This window comes from Poecilia mexicana, unplaced genomic scaffold (assembly GCF_051168715.1).
Source record: "Poecilia mexicana isolate PSO_F unplaced genomic scaffold, ASM5116871v1 scaffold_18, whole genome shotgun sequence".
Lineage (NCBI taxonomy): Eukaryota > Metazoa > Chordata > Actinopteri > Cyprinodontiformes > Poeciliidae > Poecilia > Poecilia mexicana.
The window spans coordinates 18,823,423-18,840,056 of NW_028263387.1; the positions used below are offsets into that span (position 1 = coordinate 18,823,423).

Sequence of the window (16,634 nt, forward strand, 5' to 3'; positions counted from 1 at the left end):
TGCGTCATTAATAGATAAACATTTTTCACTGTGACTATTACTTGCTAATTTTGAAACTACTTCCTGAGTGACAACAATATTAGAAACTACTGAAAATCCTCACAATAATTATCTGCCTAAATGGTTGGATCATGGCAAAAAGCTAAGGTTCTTGGAAGCTTAAATTGACACTTTTCGAAGTTCCTACTAGCTACTGTAGCATCTACTGTGATGCTAATGCTAGCTTGTAAGCATGAACACAAAACATATTTATTCCATTATACAATACTTCCATTGTGTATATTAATATTGCTGTTGCTCTGGTTTATGACAAAGTTTCATGTTTCACAAATCTTGGCAGCTTATGATTCAATGCTGGTGAAATTTTACTTTTGTAGTAGTTTTGCTAATATAAAAAACTGCAGCCTCAGAAATCCTAATATATAAAAACTGCTGAATACAATCTGAGTAAAATAGTTGTCTGAATTGTTTCCATCAAACAAAACAAAATAAATTAATAAACAATCTCAACACAGTTGACATAATGAAATATTTAAAGAAGCATGTAAGGCAAGGATGTTTTACTGTGTTGTGTCATTCCTTTACACCGAAGTTCAAAGTACTTCACAGATAATAAGGGAACAAAGGTAAACTAATTGCAACAAATTTATAACTAAGAGATGATAAAATGCATTGATAAAATAGTCATTGTGCTTCATGGGGAAGTTGCAGTAAATTAATGTTAGTGACTTACACATATTTATGTTACTGAATTATTGTTTCCAATCAATAGACAAAAGGGGTTGTTAATTCACTGTTGCGCATTTTGACACTTTCTAGCTCCAATTCAGTCAAATTATGGGCCCTCTGCTCTAAAAATAATTTCTAAATGTAAATACCCTCTGTTGTTTCTATGTGTGATTGTGAAATACAGACTGGAGACTCAGATATTTTCAAGTTACTAAGCAACAACAGTAGGTTGCCTCGCATAATGTGGTCTCCCCCATGAAAAGAAAACGAAAAAGGATGCACGATCTGTCAGCTGGGAGATCTGCAGAGTCGCAAATAGTCACACAATAAGAGGATGTAACAGGCAGAAAATAAAAGACGAATCCAGGAAATGAAGGGCTCTGAGAGACTGGTTCAAAATGACTGGGAGGGAATCCAACTGGCAGGATTTCCCGATGAATCAAGGGGAAAAATCACCTTCCACATGTGGTGGGAGGATACTCCAGGATAGGTGCGCCATTAAAGTACCTTATAACAATCGTATTATAACATAAAACCGTGTAGATCTTTTTATAAAGAAGTAACAATTTGTTAGCACAGTTTTAAAGTGGATGTCAATCGTTTGTGGAGGAGGAAAAAGTGACAAATATCGCCATCTGCAGGCTGGTGGAATATTACAACTTATTCTATCGATCTATCTATGTAGTATATTTTCAGTGTCAGTTTAGGTTGCCAAAAAATCCATCCATTAAACATCATATGTATTTGGTAATATTTTCCATCAAACCTGACAAGCTACACATATGACCAGGTATTTGATATCAGTGTTTTCAGTTTTTTGAGTTTCTGTAAACTCAGGGGACTGGTAATCATCAAAAGGAGATTTATCATAATTCTCTCTAATAGTTTCAAATGTGATTTATAGGCAGCAGAGCATAGACAATCCAGCTGTTAGGACCTGATAATAAACAAAGCGTGGAGGGAGTCAGTGAGAAATGTCATGCGCAGTCTGTGAGGAAGAGATAATCTTAATTTGACTTTTACTGACATTAACAGAACAGTGTTGGTGACAAATTTAAATTAAAAAAGTGTGGAATCTGATGTAAAAACTAAGGTTACATTTACATATTTTTATAACCTGTTAAAGGCACCCAAGTTAAAAAAGAGGATAACATCTGAAATTTCTCACATTACAACCACAAACTTCAATGTATTTCACTGGGATTCTCCGTGATATGCACCACTTTGTGTCAGTCTAACTATTAGGTGAACGACAAGTGTGACTTTCTAAATGTTGGTCAAACAGAAATCTGAAAAGTGCGGCATGCATTTGTACATAGCCACCTTGTGCACTGCTAATCAATGTTATTTTGCCACTCCTCTTTAAATCTGTGCGACAGAAAGCCAGGGAAAGAGATAATGCCTTACCTAAAAAACAAAAGAGGAATGAAATATTTTTTAAACACTAAAATGATAGCTGAATAGAATATTGTTGTAAAATCACGTTTTTCTATGAAAACCAGGTGATGCAGATTTAGATTAGCCTCTCAAAGTTGACCCACCAAATGAAGATTTATGAAAAACAAAAATTAAAGGCATAGAAAGAACAAATTTAACAGATAAACATTTATTAAGTATAAACAGAAGCTAAGAGTGGAGTATCTAAACAATATATAAAGTAGTTTAAATACAAACCCTGAAATTGCTGAAAGAATGCCTTTTAACACAATAAAAAGACAAGAAAATAAAGTGAATTTTCCCCAAGACAAGTTTTAAACATATATACAAAATATTTTCTCAATGGACATTTAAAAGCCTAATAAATGATGACGATTTTTTACAAAATAAGCAGTAGTTTGACTCTTAATGCAGTTTTGTTTATACATAATAGAACACACATGAAAAAGAAAAATCTCTCCAGTAAACTCAAAATATACACTTCAATAGCAGATACCTCGACTTTAATCATAGAGCTGGATGTAGCGGGTGGAGCTAAAAGGCTAGCTCTTTACGCCGCGGCTAGCAGGTCCTCGACGGAAACGCTCGTCACGTCGGAGAAAAACGTCCCCTCGTTGTCTCCGCCTCCAAACACCAGCAGAGTTCTTCCGGCGGAGACCGAGGAGTCCTCGGAGTAACCATGGTGATCGGGCGTTTCCATGGTGACGATGGAATGCCCCGCCCTCGGCGTGGAGAGCTGAGCTAGCTTCAGCTCGGTCCAACTGTTTGTGTCTGAGAGGTGAGAACCGCATATCAGAACGGTGACGAAAGAACCCTCAAAATGTTTCTTTTATTTACTTATTTTTAAATAAACTAGGAGCCAGGCTACTATGTGGTATTAGGGCCATTTAAGATAGAAAAAAAAGGGAGTAAAATGTCCACCGCTAAACTCATAAAGACATTTCTGAGCTCCAAAAGTAAAAAAATGTGCTAGAAAAAAACTCAAATTTTGAGATGAATCTCAGAAATTTTCTAGGAAAAACAAGTTTCACAAGTAAATATTTTTTTTCTAGGAAGGTTTTTCTGGAAAAATTTAAACTCTAAAATTCTTTAGTTTCTAGCAAATTTCTGAGCTCAATTAAAATATAGCAATATATATATATATATATTGCTATTTATAGCAATATATATATATATATATTGCTATTTATAGCAATATATATATATATATATATATATATATATATATATATATATATATATATATATCTGGCACATTTTAGACTTTTCAAATTCTGAAAAATGTCCGAGTTTTTCCTATACAATCCCTGGGGGTGTAATCTCAACATAATCTCCTGGAGGAAATTTACTTGTCCTTTTTTCTTTTCTACCTGCAATGACAAATAGCAATAGTTCTGCTTCTGGTCTGCATGTTGAGTCCTTCTGAACTACACCTGGGATTCATACGACTAATTAAACCTGACCACAATGTTTCTGATTAGGGCTAAACAATTAATTAGGTTAATCATGATTAATCAATTACTGAAATTATCATCAACTAATTTAGTAATTGATTAATCATTAACTGGAGTATACAGACTGACAAATCAACATATTCAGAGCTTTAATTAAGCCAAAATTGTACAAAATAAGTATACATTTTGCATTTAGAATAAAAAAACCAACAACCTCTGTCTAAAGATGTCTTTTAGCCAAAACTTCTCAAGTAGCATAGTTTTAGCTTCACTTGTTCAAATTCACTAAAGGAATGCTGTGTTATTGCATTTTAGGCAATAATATGCTTATTTTATTTAAGAAAAAAATTTATTCTGTCTTTATTTTCATCCTTTAATTTATGTCTAGTATTGTTTGTCATCAGAATAATCACTGAAAATAATAGTTAGTTGTAGACCTATATATGATTGAAAGCCTAGCTAGAGCTTCATATTCATGTATTTCAGTCCAGTAACTGTATCTTTTAATCTGCTTCTCACCTATATCGAAAATGAAGGTGTCACTGAGGGCGTTGTTTCCGTTGTAGCCGCCGTGGATCAGGAATTTGGTTTCTGAGAGAACTGCACTGCCATGCCAGCTGCAACAGACACAGATGTTCATCTTCTTGATTTAAAATCCTCCCAAAACTTTTTTTTCCTGCGTGTTTTTTAAACTATTCCAACAAAAATAGCAGGAATTAAATTTAAAATGTAACTTTTGTATGTGTACCTTCGAGGAGACGGAGCTTTTCCTGATGTTTTCACAACAGAGAACTCCATTAGACCTTAAATAAAAAATAAATAAAAAAAATGCAAAATTTTAGCTTGATATATATATTCACACCCAGTGACATCCGGTTCTGTCACCGTGAGCCTCACCGAGGTCCAGCATGTACATGTCGTTGTAGCAGACGGGAGTGTCCCATCCCCCAAACACATAGATGTACCGTTCCTGCATCACACAGGCCGAGTGGCTGGAAGGAAACAAAACACAGAAGCAGCTAAAGAGTCGAGTTTGAGCATAAAACGTGTTTGAACGAATGTTTGGATCGAGTTCTGGTACCCTGATCGGGGGGAGGGTTTGTCTCCCGTGACGATGGGCTGGTACCAGATGGAGAGGTGGGGGTCGAAGATGTATAAAGAGTCGCTGCAGCCGTCGGGCTCCGGGTTGGGCCGAGGGAACACGCCGCCCAGAACGAACAGCTCCCCCCGGAACATGCTGCAGCTGTGGTAGGCCAGAGGGGGAACCTTTCCCTGGGCCTGGTAGAAACACAAGATCCCAGTGAAACCTGGGAGTACTGATGGACTCTGACCTGAACCTTCAGAGCCACATGAGAACAGTTACAAAGTCGGCCTTCTATCAGCTGGAGAACATCTCCAGGGCTAGAGGACCGATGTCTCAGCAAGATCTAGAGAAACTCATCCATGCGTTTATCTTTAGTCGCGTTGATTACTGCAACAGTGTCTAAAACAGTGTTCTGGATCAGCTGGAGCTGACCCAGAGCACTGCTGCTGGCGTTCTGACTAAAGCTAGGAAGTTAGAGAACATCACCCAGTTCTACAGTCCTTCCACTGGCTCCTTAGAGAATAGACTTTAAAATACTGCTGTTAATTTATAAATCACTGAACGGTTTAGCACCACAATACATTAAAGATTTCCTGCTGTTAACCTAATGCCACTACATCCACTGTGGAGCTTGGTGGTGGCAGCGTAACAACGTGGGCATGCCACACTTTTCAGACATTTTGAAAAGATATTTCAAAATGTAAATTTGTGGCTGTGAGAAAACGTAGAAGTGTTAAAGTGGATTGAATACTTTTTGTGTGTCTGCTTTACTTGCCTCCACCATGGTCCACCTCCAGCTCTGAGTGTCCAGGATGTGGACGTCGTTGAACCACTTCTTGTTCTTGGAGCCTCCGAACACAAATATCCGTTTGGAGTCGGGGTCAAAGACGGCCGAGTGGCCGATTCGGGCCTCGGGGGTGGGGCCCTCCGCCAGAGTCTCCGCAGCCACCCAGGACAAATCCTCTGTTGCGTGGAGAGACAGATTTAATACCCGTCAAAAGCATTCGGACTCAAAGAGGCGTTTCCAAACGCCGGGCAGCATGGAGCGAACCTGTGCAGAGTTTCCACATCGGGTCTTTGCAGAACTGCATCCTGGCTCCCTGACCGCCAATTAAAATGGCCGTCTGAGCGTCAATGGGGCACAAAGTCTGACCCCAGCGTCCTGACGGGCCGACCAGAGAGGCTGTGGGCAGAGGGGAAACTCATAATGAAGTGTGACGTACAGAGTTGGGTATTAACTAGTTACATTGAGTAACTAGTTACTTTGAGTAACTTTTTTAAAAATTACTTTTAGGATTATTTCTACTACGGTGTATTTTTTACTTTTACTTGAGTAATTTCATTATAAAGTACTGCAACTCTTTAGAAACATTTCTGGATTCTCTAAATGAAGAACAAAGGTGTTTTAACCAAAAATTCTCCAGACTCAGACACACACCTGCGGTTTCTGTTAAAGCTTCATAAGTTTTACATTGAAGGAAAATTATTTGGAGACATTTTCTTTTGCCCGATTGTTATTTCTTGCTATGTAACCTGAATGTCATTATCTACAATAAGAGCTATAATTATAAAACGTTTAAAACACCTGGAGCTGAGACTAACGTTGGCAGCTCACAGCTAATGCTCATTGTTATGTATAGTGGAGGCTCTGTGATGCTGTGGGTCTGTTTCTCTTTCAAAGGAACCGTGTTAAAGTATGAAATACCAGATTTTACATAGAAATCAGGAATCTCAGGATTCGCTCGTGTACATCTCACATGTTGTGTAAATAAACGTACATGTCTGTGTGGGAGTCTTGGCCTGCCGACTCTTCGTCCTGGCTGCGTTCTGAAGCGGCGTCGCTCCTGCTTCATTAGCTGGCAAAGACAACAAAGAGAAGCAGTGGACAGAGGCTTTACGCCTTCGTATCAAGCAACCCAAACACCTAATGACTGTGTTTTACTGTACTCTACTAAAAATCTTCCTCCTAGATGTAACTTAAAGTGAGAAAACTCTTCCTTCCTCACCTGCTGCCTTCACCTTGGAGGCGTCTGCTCCGTTACCAAATAGTTTCTGGCTTTTGACTTGACCTTTGCCTTTTCGCACAGGCGTCGCCTTCTCCTTAACTCCATTTGGGCAAATGTTTTCTTCTCCTCTCGCCTCTGACATCCTGTCGCCACCGTCTTCCTCAGTCGACTGCTCTCTCTTTCTCTTGCCGCTGAGCTCTCGGTCTGCGAGGGGAGCCGTCGGATTCTGATGCGACAGTGTTTATGAGACAAACTAAACATGACTGCCAGGAAAGTAAAGAGTGCACACTTTACTTTTCTGGTATTTTAACATCATATTTTAAAATATGGTGTTAAAATACCATATTTTTAAACATATTTTCCACCTTCCATAAAAGCTTAGTCAAAAAAAAATTAAAACTAAAAGACTTGAGCTAACATTTTATTGATAACACACAGATAGCAGAATTAAGATCTAAACTGAATTCAAAAAAAGAAAAATGGCATAAAATGAGATGATTTCAGGTTTGGTACTTGCTTCACGTTTCAAAATATTTGAGGCATTCCTTCTGGAGTTTTTAGTTCATATTGAAAAATATACCAAGGCATAGATAAATCACCAAAAAGCTGATTTATGCATTTATTTCAAGCTGATCTGCTCCAAGTGAATGATAAATAAATTACCTTTGGTGTGTATTCATTCACAGCTATCAGCTCTGGTTGTGAGTTTGTCTGAAAAGAAGCAAAAACAAAAGTTTGGTTAATCTGTCACTGATTAAAGACATCCTCCCCCTTTTAATGCTTGTGAAAGATTGAATGTGCGTTACCAGGTTTCCTCCCTCCAGAGAAACATTCAGTGTGACGCCGTCTGTCCAGGTTTCTTCCTCCCACTGCTCCCATGAGAGACACCTAAATACATGATTTTAATAACAAAATAGGGAAGGAAAAACACAAAACATGTGGCGTTCTTGTCCAGGTAATACAAACATTACATTTGAAAAGCTCTTACATCTCTAACATGCAGAAAAGCTGACAGTTTTAAACTGATATAAGTTGCTGCTGTGACATTGGACCATATCATAAATACTCTACATGTGTATCAATTTCTGACTTTTAAGTTTTAGTTGTTTTTAATTAATCTAGTCAAATCAAAATTACTCATAAAAACATACGTTTCATTTCTTATTAACTGAGAAAATGTACAAAGTGTACATACTTGTTATAAGGGGTCAGTTTTCCAATCGTGATGGGAATCTGATCAGCGTCGTTAAGCTCCGCGTTGACGCAGATCCTTTCCCCCCACGGTCCGCTGCTGAACAGCACCACCTGGCGGACAGATGGTGGAACCGCAGCAGACACTCTGCACGACCCCTCCGCTCTGATAACAAAAAGACAAGTCAAATAAATGCAAAAACTGAGCTTTTAGTTCCCAACAAAACAGAAACAAGATTTATGTTTTCCCAACAAGAAAATAAAATTGTCTGTACGGTACAAATGAGGAGCAAAACCCACAGTAACAGCAAGCTGTTAAATAACTCCCGTGGAAGATCTATCCTACCTCAACAACCTTTGAGGCGGTCCGTTTACCCCAAAAATAGCATAAACTCCGAACTCATCCATCTTGAAATTCTCCCTTAATTCGTTTTTAACTTTAGCACGATTTAAAATGTTAAAACACAATGTTGTTTTGGCTTCTCCCGCCTGCTATGTGTACAGCTTCTACATTCCGCGCTATTTCCAGCCAAATGTAAGTGTTGCGCTTGGTTTGTTGTTAAGCGTATCCTTCCAGGAGGCGGCGACGGTGCCAAACCTATGTCAGCGAGTGATCCGCCCACCGCCACGTATCCTTATACTTATATCGAGCTCACTCCGGGTTGAGAGCTACACCCTGCTTCCGCGACCACGGGATATGTTCAAAAGCATTACGAATCTATGTTTATACAGATTGCAGCTATTTTAAAAGTGGCAAACGAGACTGTAAGGAATTATCCTATTTAATTTAAAAGATTAAATTAAAATATTTAGCAAATTAAACTACCCTCCACCGAGTATGAAAGAATAACTGTTGCCGTAATACAAACCTGTGGGAGTTTTAAGTTATTTTATAGAAATATGTTCAATTGCTGGCCCCCAACAGTGACTATATGATATCTCGATTTGCCTTATTGTGTTATTTTACCGAGTATCAGCGAATGTGATGCAAACATAAATATAATTCACAATGTAACTCATGTTAGGGATGGAAATTATAACGCTGCTCTTGAAGGCAGCCCCAAACAAGCGTAACGGTCGCAAAGCATTGTGGGATCGGATGCCGGTGAAAGCTTCTCGAAAGAACTGCAAAGATGATGGTGAGTGAGTTAGCATTGAAGCCCCGAAATCAACGCCTAATCCGTGTCCATCCTTTAGTTTATCAGCCATCATTAACATTGGAGGTGTTCTGAATAGATGTGACTGACAATCAGACGTGCTGCAAAGCTACTATTTTATTGAAATTACTTCAATTTAGATGTTTTTGTTAGCCCCGAAGGTGTTAGCATCCTGCAATCAATGGGCGTATGTGATGCGAACGGCGATGTCCGTTAGCTTGTTGCAAATAAACGGGTTTATAAATATAACCGAACACAGTTTGTCTCACGTTTAGCAAGTTTTTCACATTGTGGAACGTTTAGTTTTAATATTTTGCATTTGTTTAATTGTTTTTTAACTTTACATCTAATTCTTTGATTTAAGATGCTCTATGTAGGAGTTCCCCCTTTTGTTTGATTGCCTTTGTAAGGCATATTTATGTTGCAAGTTTGACCAAATCTAATTATCAAAGGAACCAGTTGGTGTTTATATGGCTGTAAATGTTATGAACAGTCAGGAAGGGTTTTAGACACAATCAGCTGCATCACATGCGTTAAACTCAACACCCTTCTTTCCCAGTTTTATTTTGTCAGTTGTCTGATAATTGATTTTCTCTCTTTCTTTCCTGCAGCCCACACCGGTTATCCTGCTGAAGGAGGGGACAGACACATCCCAGGGCATTCCCCAGCTCATCAGCAACATCAATGCCTGCCAGGTGAGTGGAAGGCTTCACCTGTTCTGTTCATTATTTAAGAAATGTTGCAGCTTATTGTTATTTATTAACATATGACAACGGCCCAGGTAAACATGAGTTGGTAGGCTTGAGTAAAAGCATTAATGCATTTACATACACACACAAAAATGACCTCATGAGCTAATAGTGGTTTTTGCTGGTAGCAATTATGCCGACTGCAGTTAAAACAACAGAATCAAAGTAGTTTTTACAGTTTTTTTCCTTTTATTTAAATGAGAGAAACATAGGAATCCTTTAAGTTTGCTGGCCGGCAATGAGCAGCAACCTAAGCGCTCTGCCCTAAAAATTTCTTTCTCTAATTCAACTAACTTTAAATTTTGGCATAATACTATGAAGAGTTTTTACCATTTTAAAAACATAAAATCTTTTAGTAACATGATGCTGAAAACTCCATAAATTGTTTCAATTTGGCATAAATTGATACATTCAGACAGTGCAGTGTGCAGTTAATTTTGTTCTAAACAATTTTTGTGAAACATTGAATCAGTAACTGATATTGTTTCACCAACATTTTTAAATCTACAATAATTTAGTTAAATAAAACAAGTTATCTGATAAAACATCCTGTCTGTCTGTGTATTAGCCTCAGTGACATTAATATAGTTTATTTGTGAAAGGTTTAATCAAGCTTAGGCCTCTTAAGTTGCTGACAGAGAAACAAGAAAATGTGTTAAAGTGGGATTTTCAAATACTTCCATTCACTATTTGTGTTTGGAACTGAGTTTTAGGTGTCAAAAGAAACTATTAAAGTAATGTGAGATTTAAAATGGCTTCCTTCATAATCATAGAGGTGACGTTTCATCCTGCAGGTGATTTCTGAGGCTGTCAGGACCACCCTCGGGCCCCGGGGGATGGACAAGCTGATGGTGGATGGAAGGGGTGAGAAAAGATGAAATTAGTTATTTTGGCTCAGTCTCTTGTGGTTTTATCATTGCTTTTTAAATGTGTTCGTTCTTCCAGGTAAAGCCACGATCTCCAACGATGGCGCCACCATCCTGAAACTTCTGGATGTGGTTCATCCTGCAGCCAAGACGCTGGTAGACATCGCCCGCTCCCAGGATGCCGAGGTGAGTTCCAGGTCAGCAGATTTCACATTTAAAGCTGGACGAAGTTTAATTTTTCCGTTTCCGCTGAATCCTCCTCCAGGTTGGAGACGGCACCACATCCGTCACCCTCCTCGCCGCCGAGTTCCTGAAGCAGCTGAAGCCGTATGTGGAGGAGGGTCTCCACCCTCAGACCATCATCAGAGCGTTCCGCACCGCCACCAACCTCGCTGTCAGCAAGATCAAGGAGATCGCCGTCTCTGTGAAGAAAGACGACAAACAGTGAGTCTTTAAACAGGACGTCTGTGCGTTCCTTATATTCATAGATCGAAAATTAGCCCTCAAAAAAGTCTTAAATTCATTGAAAAAAATGTTCTTAAATTTTGTTGTGGCAGAACGATTTAATCTCATTTATTTTATGTGGGTCTTTTTTTTATGGGACTTTACTGTTTTGTTAAATATTGAGTAGGTAAGCACTTCTTTCTGTGATACGAGGTAGTTGAGGCTACTGCTCCTAGCTGCTAATATACCATTGCTAGCTAGCCAGCTAGCTTTATTATGTCCTCGCATCCTTAAAAAGTCTTAAATTTGTGTGTCTAAAATTAAGGCCTTAAATGTCTGAAATTAATTCAAAAACCTTCAAGTTGGCCTTAAAAAAAAGTCTTAAATTCATCTTAATTTTTTTATTTACTCTTGTGTAGTGCATATACATTATTTTTCTTGAGACTTTTCCATCAGGCAATAGTTTGAGTCACCTACAGACATTGATTATGTTCTATGACTCGAGGCTTTTGAGGCTATTGCTAACTAGCTGCTAATATACTGTTGCCTGTGAGATGACTTTTTTTTTTTGTCTATCATGTAAGTGGTTATCTTCAACGCTGGTTCTGTACAATGTTAGTCATTCTGTGCAAAAAACCTTGGCACTACTTTTCTTTTGCATGTTTCAGTAGTGATACAGATCTTACATGTCATTCATAAAGGTATTTAAAAATGCCTGACACCTGCAGAAACCGTATTAATGGCTTTTAAACTCATCAAATCACCTTCTCCTGTTTGGTTGAGTTGTAAATGTTTTATAAACTTTCTCAGGGAGCAGAGGCAGCTGCTGGAGAAATGTGCCGCCACAGCGCTGAACTCCAAGCTGATCGCCGGTGAGAAGGGCTTCTTCTCCAAGATGGTGGTGGACGCCGTTATGTCCCTGGACGAGCTGCTGTCTCTCAAGATGATCGGCATCAAGAAGGTGCAGGGAGGCGCACTGGAGGTTGGTGCTCACCGTTCAGTTTCAGATGTCGGGGTCCTTATCGCTGCTTGAAATCCTTGAAAATGCTTGAATTTCATTTCGGTGTTTTCAAGGTTTGGAAAGTGATTAATATTGAAACCACATAGTTTCACAATAAAGTGCGATCTAATGTCTGATTATAAGGATAAATTTGGCCAACATTTACAGCTGAAACCAGATGTTTTCGTATCCCTAAAACACTTATTTTTTAATGTCTAAAGTTAAATCAGACCAAACTTCTCTTGTTTAAGCTTAGTTACAATTACCAAAATTATATCTATTTGCTAAATACCACAAAACAAAATGAAGTTGCTTTTTCTTTTTTTAGATATTTTTTGTAGATTTCTTTGTTTATTGTGTTTAAGCATTTAATTTGATTAGGAAGGTAATTTACCTGAACACAGTTTGTTAGAATTTTTCAATATAATGAGTGTTTATTATTCCTAATGACTCACCATGGATCTGTGTAATTGAAATAAAGGTTATCTTATATTTTATATGTTAAACATGATTGAAATTAGGGTATTTGTTGTTAAATTATGTTTTGTTCTCAGACCAGTCAGGTTTAGATGTTTGAGAGAAAATGTTCAAAATATTATATTTTATTTGGCCCTGCTGCAGAATGTAGATACTACAACAAGATATTAACAATTACAATAATAAATTATGTAGTTCAGTAAAAAAATACTTTACTGATTCCAAAGGAAATTAAATGTTGTATATTAAATTAATTTAAATTTCATCAGAATCATGATGATGGCTGTGGGCAGGAAAGATGTCATGTAGAAGTCTGTATCACAGTGAATTTGACCAAGCCTCTGACTGAAGACACTCTGTTTTTGTACGACAGTGTCATGAAGGATTTGATTCTTGATTTTATGTAAAATCTTTCTTTGCATCGTCATCTCCAGAGGTTCACAGTCATCATAATTATCATAATTGTGAATTGAAGTTGACTTTTTTTTTTTTTTTGTATTGCTTTTACTTCCAGTGTGTGGTGCTGGAAAAGTTTAAAAACTTACCTTGAAAATTTTTGAAAGGTGTTTGAATCTCATTATTGGATAAATGTGCGAACCCTGGATTAAATGTTAGTTGTGAAATTAAACTCTGGATGAAATTCTCTACTCAGGATTCCCAGCTGGTCAGTGGTGTTGCGTTCAAGAAGACGTTCTCCTACGCCGGCTTCGAGATGCAGCCCAAACGCTACGAGAACCCAAAGATCGCGCTGCTCAACGTGGAGCTGGAGCTGAAGGCCGAGAAGGACAACGCCGAAGTCCGCGTGAAATCAGTGGAGGTCGGCCTTTGTCTCGGAATTAAACTCTTTAAATCAGTTTTTCTTTTTGGTCTTTCGCATGACGTCTGCAACGTTCCTCCTCCCACCCCCTCAACAGGACTACCAGGCCATCGTGGACGCAGAGTGGAACATCCTGTATGAGAAGCTGGAGAAGATCTACCAATCAGGAGCCAAGGTGGTTCTGTCCAAGTTGCCCATCGGGGACGTGGCCACGCAGTACTTCGCCGACAGAGACCTGTTCTGTGCTGGCAGGGTGCAAGAGGAGGACCTGAAGAGGACCATGATGGTGAGACTGGGCCGATTGAACCGGCTGGTCTGAACCGAAGGATCTCTAACTGGTTTGTGTTGCAGGCCTGTGGAGGATCCATCCAGACGTCGGTCAGCGCGCTGACGGATGACGTTTTGGGGCAGTGTGAGCTGTTTGAGGAGGTGCAGGTGGGAGGAGAGAGGTGAGAGAGGCTTTCTGCTGGTGGTTTGTCATTGAGATGAAGGACTTGGTCCTAGAAATGTTTTGAGTCTGTAAGGAAGTGGTGACCTGGGTAATATTTCTTCTTTTTATCCGCAGGTACAACTTCTTTAAGGGCTGCCCGAAGGCGAAGACGTGCACCATCATCCTGAGAGGCGGAGCGGAGCAGTTCACAGAGGAGACGGAGCGATCGCTGCACGACGCCATCATGATCGTCCGCAGAGCCATCAAGGTTCGGTTCACAATTTTGAGCTCGTCTGTGACTGGTTGTGGTTCACTTTAGAGACCAGGAGGTTGTTTACCTGCTGCAAAAATCTTGTCTGGTACTTCCAGGCCTGTCGCAATTAATCACTTAATAGCATTATAAATTAAAACGAGCTCAATAATTTTTGTTTGCATCATTTATCGTTTTTCTCTTTCTACCAAAAACAGGATGACTTAAGTCTCCAGTCTGGTGCTTTGGTCTCAACTAAACCTTTTCTTGAAGAGAAATTTTGTTTACAGAGATTAAATAACTCATTTTAATGGCTTCCAACGCTGACCAATGTCTGCAAAGTGTGTTGTGCTTTCATGTTCAGACCTCTTTATTCCTGGTTATGAGATGTTTAGCAAATAAGTTACTCTAGATGTGAAAAGCTGGTGAAGAGCTGCAGCAATATCCTCGTGATCTGACTGAATCCAGATGTAGATGAATGTGTCACCTCTTTCCAGAATGACTCCATCGTCGCAGGCGGAGGAGCCATAGAGATGGAGCTGTCCAAGTACCTCCGGGATTACTCCAGAACCATTCCCGGGAAGCAGCAGCTGCTGATCGGAGCGTACGCCAAGGCCCTGGAGATCATCCCCCGACAGCTGTGCGACAACGCCGGCTTCGACGCCACCAACATCCTCAACAAGCTGCGAGCAAAGCACGCGCAGGTAGGAAACAAAGTTTTCAGACTGAATTCACCCCAGTCTTAGAAACAATCCAGATGATCAATCCTAGAAAGTCCAGTTCATTTGTGGAGGTGTGAATGTGTAATTGAACTCTGTGGACCGAAAAAACTTACCGGTCCATTTAAAAACCTCGATCTCGGTTCAGTTCAAGTGAACTGTGGCGCAGTTTGATATGTGAAATACCAAGTGGACTGGGGGACCCGCTAATCTAGCGCTAGAGGGAGAGACGGGCCGTGGTCTTTTAGCAAAGACAAAAGAGAAATCCCACAACCGCCAAAATCTGACGCCATTTGTTTACATTTCATAAAGGGCAAACGGTAACCAGTGTCTTCTGCAGATATTTCTGTCTTTTCCTTCAGTAGTTCTTGGTGCAGCGCCACCACAGGTGAAGAGGGGAACAGGTTTTTCAATTAGTTTGGTTTGTTTGACAAAGAGTGGTGTGAAAGTGAACTGCACCAACTGAAAATGTAGCAAATGTCGCAATTTTGATCCCCAATTAAACCGAGTTTACAAGACTATCAGTTATGAAAATTACAACAAAGTATTTGGGTTACACTAAGAAAGTGAAAGAAATACTACGAGAATGGAGTCGTACAGGAATAAAGTTTAAATGATACAAGAAGAAAGTCATCCTACTGCAACTTTATTCTCATAATATGACTTCATTGTCATACAAGTTTGTTCTTATTTATATTTAAACTTTGTCGTATTACTTCTTGTAATTTTATGTCTTTATTCTTGTAATACTATGACTTTATTCTCATACAACTTCTTGTAATATGAATTTATTGTCATTTTATGACTATTTTTTTTCTTTTCTTAGTATAGACCCATCACTGTTGTAGAAAACACCCTCAAAATATGTATTTCTAGGGTTTTTCCTACAGCTGTATTCATTTTTCTGTCACTGCAGGGCGGCCTCTGGTTCGGCGTGGACATCACCAGTGAGGACATCACAGACAACTTCATCGCCTGCGTCTGGGAGCCGTCCGTCGTGAAGATCAACGCCCTGACGGCGGCGTCGGAGGCCGCCTGCCTCATCTTGTCGGTCGACGAGACGATCAAGAACCCCCGCAGCAGCGTAGACGGACCTCCAGGTGGCGCCGGCAGGGGCAGAGGCCGCGGCAGACCCCATGCTCACTAACTAAACCCATCAACTGAAAAAATAATCCAAACGCAGATGCAGGAGGAAGAATTTCTGGATGCTGCTTTAGTTTCTGGGGGAGATTTTCAATGTTTTCAACCCAGGACATTCTGCTAAAAAAAAATAAAAATCTCTCCTCTTGTCTTGTAGTTTCTGACCACCCAACTAAAGCATTTCATATTCTCTTCCTGTAGCCAGTACAAGCAGAATGACAGCAGCTTTTTTTTCTTTTTTTTACTTAAACAGGCTGGTCTTTTCTGTGTGACCTGATGGAATCTGTAACCTTTAGCCTCGTTTTGTTAATAAGAAAAGCTGTTTGATGTGGGGGTGAATAAAGCACTGAAAGGATGTTGAGCAGTTCTGAAACCATCTATGTGAAGCTATTTATTGGACCATTGTTATCAATAAATTCACAGCTGAAATAAAACACTTATTCCTGGTGTTTATGTTCAAAGTGGTTTTAAAAACACTGCAGAATTATTTTAGTAGTATTAGTATTTTATATAATAAGCAGCTTGGGTATAAAATGTAATTTCTTCCCCTTATTTAATGTAGTTGACTGAGGTGGTTCTGGTCACAATAAGTGACCAGAACCAGTACCTTTAGACCCCAAGCTTCCACTCAGAACCATATAAATGAAAGATGTTTAAATGCACCAGAAAAAGACGCATTTTCTG

General features: G+C 39.3%; 2 protein-coding genes across 2 annotated transcripts; one reads left to right on the forward strand and one right to left on the reverse strand.

Annotated features, from left to right (window-relative positions):
* Positions 1-2,319: 2,319 nt before the first annotated feature.
* Positions 2,320-8,493, reverse strand: krcp (kelch repeat-containing protein). The gene is made up of 13 exons (XM_014985500.2): positions 8,248-8,493; positions 7,906-8,067; positions 7,517-7,598; positions 7,374-7,421; positions 6,711-6,936; positions 6,483-6,560; positions 5,756-5,887; positions 5,480-5,667; positions 4,702-4,898; positions 4,518-4,612; positions 4,369-4,423; positions 4,140-4,237; positions 2,320-2,937 (listed from the first exon to the last, which is right to left on the reverse strand). The coding sequence occupies exons 1-13, from the start codon at positions 8,307-8,309 to the stop codon at positions 2,717-2,719; spliced, it is 1,644 nt and encodes a 547-aa protein (XP_014840986.1). The 5' UTR covers positions 8,310-8,493; the 3' UTR covers positions 2,320-2,716.
* Positions 8,494-8,910: 417 nt separating this feature from the next.
* On the forward strand, positions 8,911-16,384 carry cct7 (chaperonin containing TCP1, subunit 7 (eta)). The gene is made up of 12 exons (XM_014985486.2): positions 8,911-9,040; positions 9,670-9,753; positions 10,602-10,671; positions 10,753-10,859; positions 10,939-11,117; positions 11,928-12,099; positions 13,247-13,411; positions 13,509-13,697; positions 13,763-13,860; positions 13,977-14,109; positions 14,589-14,795; positions 15,727-16,384. The coding sequence occupies exons 1-12, from the start codon at positions 9,035-9,037 to the stop codon at positions 15,955-15,957; spliced, it is 1,641 nt and encodes a 546-aa protein (XP_014840972.2). The 5' UTR covers positions 8,911-9,034; the 3' UTR covers positions 15,958-16,384.
* The last annotated feature ends 250 nt before the right edge of the window (positions 16,385-16,634 follow it).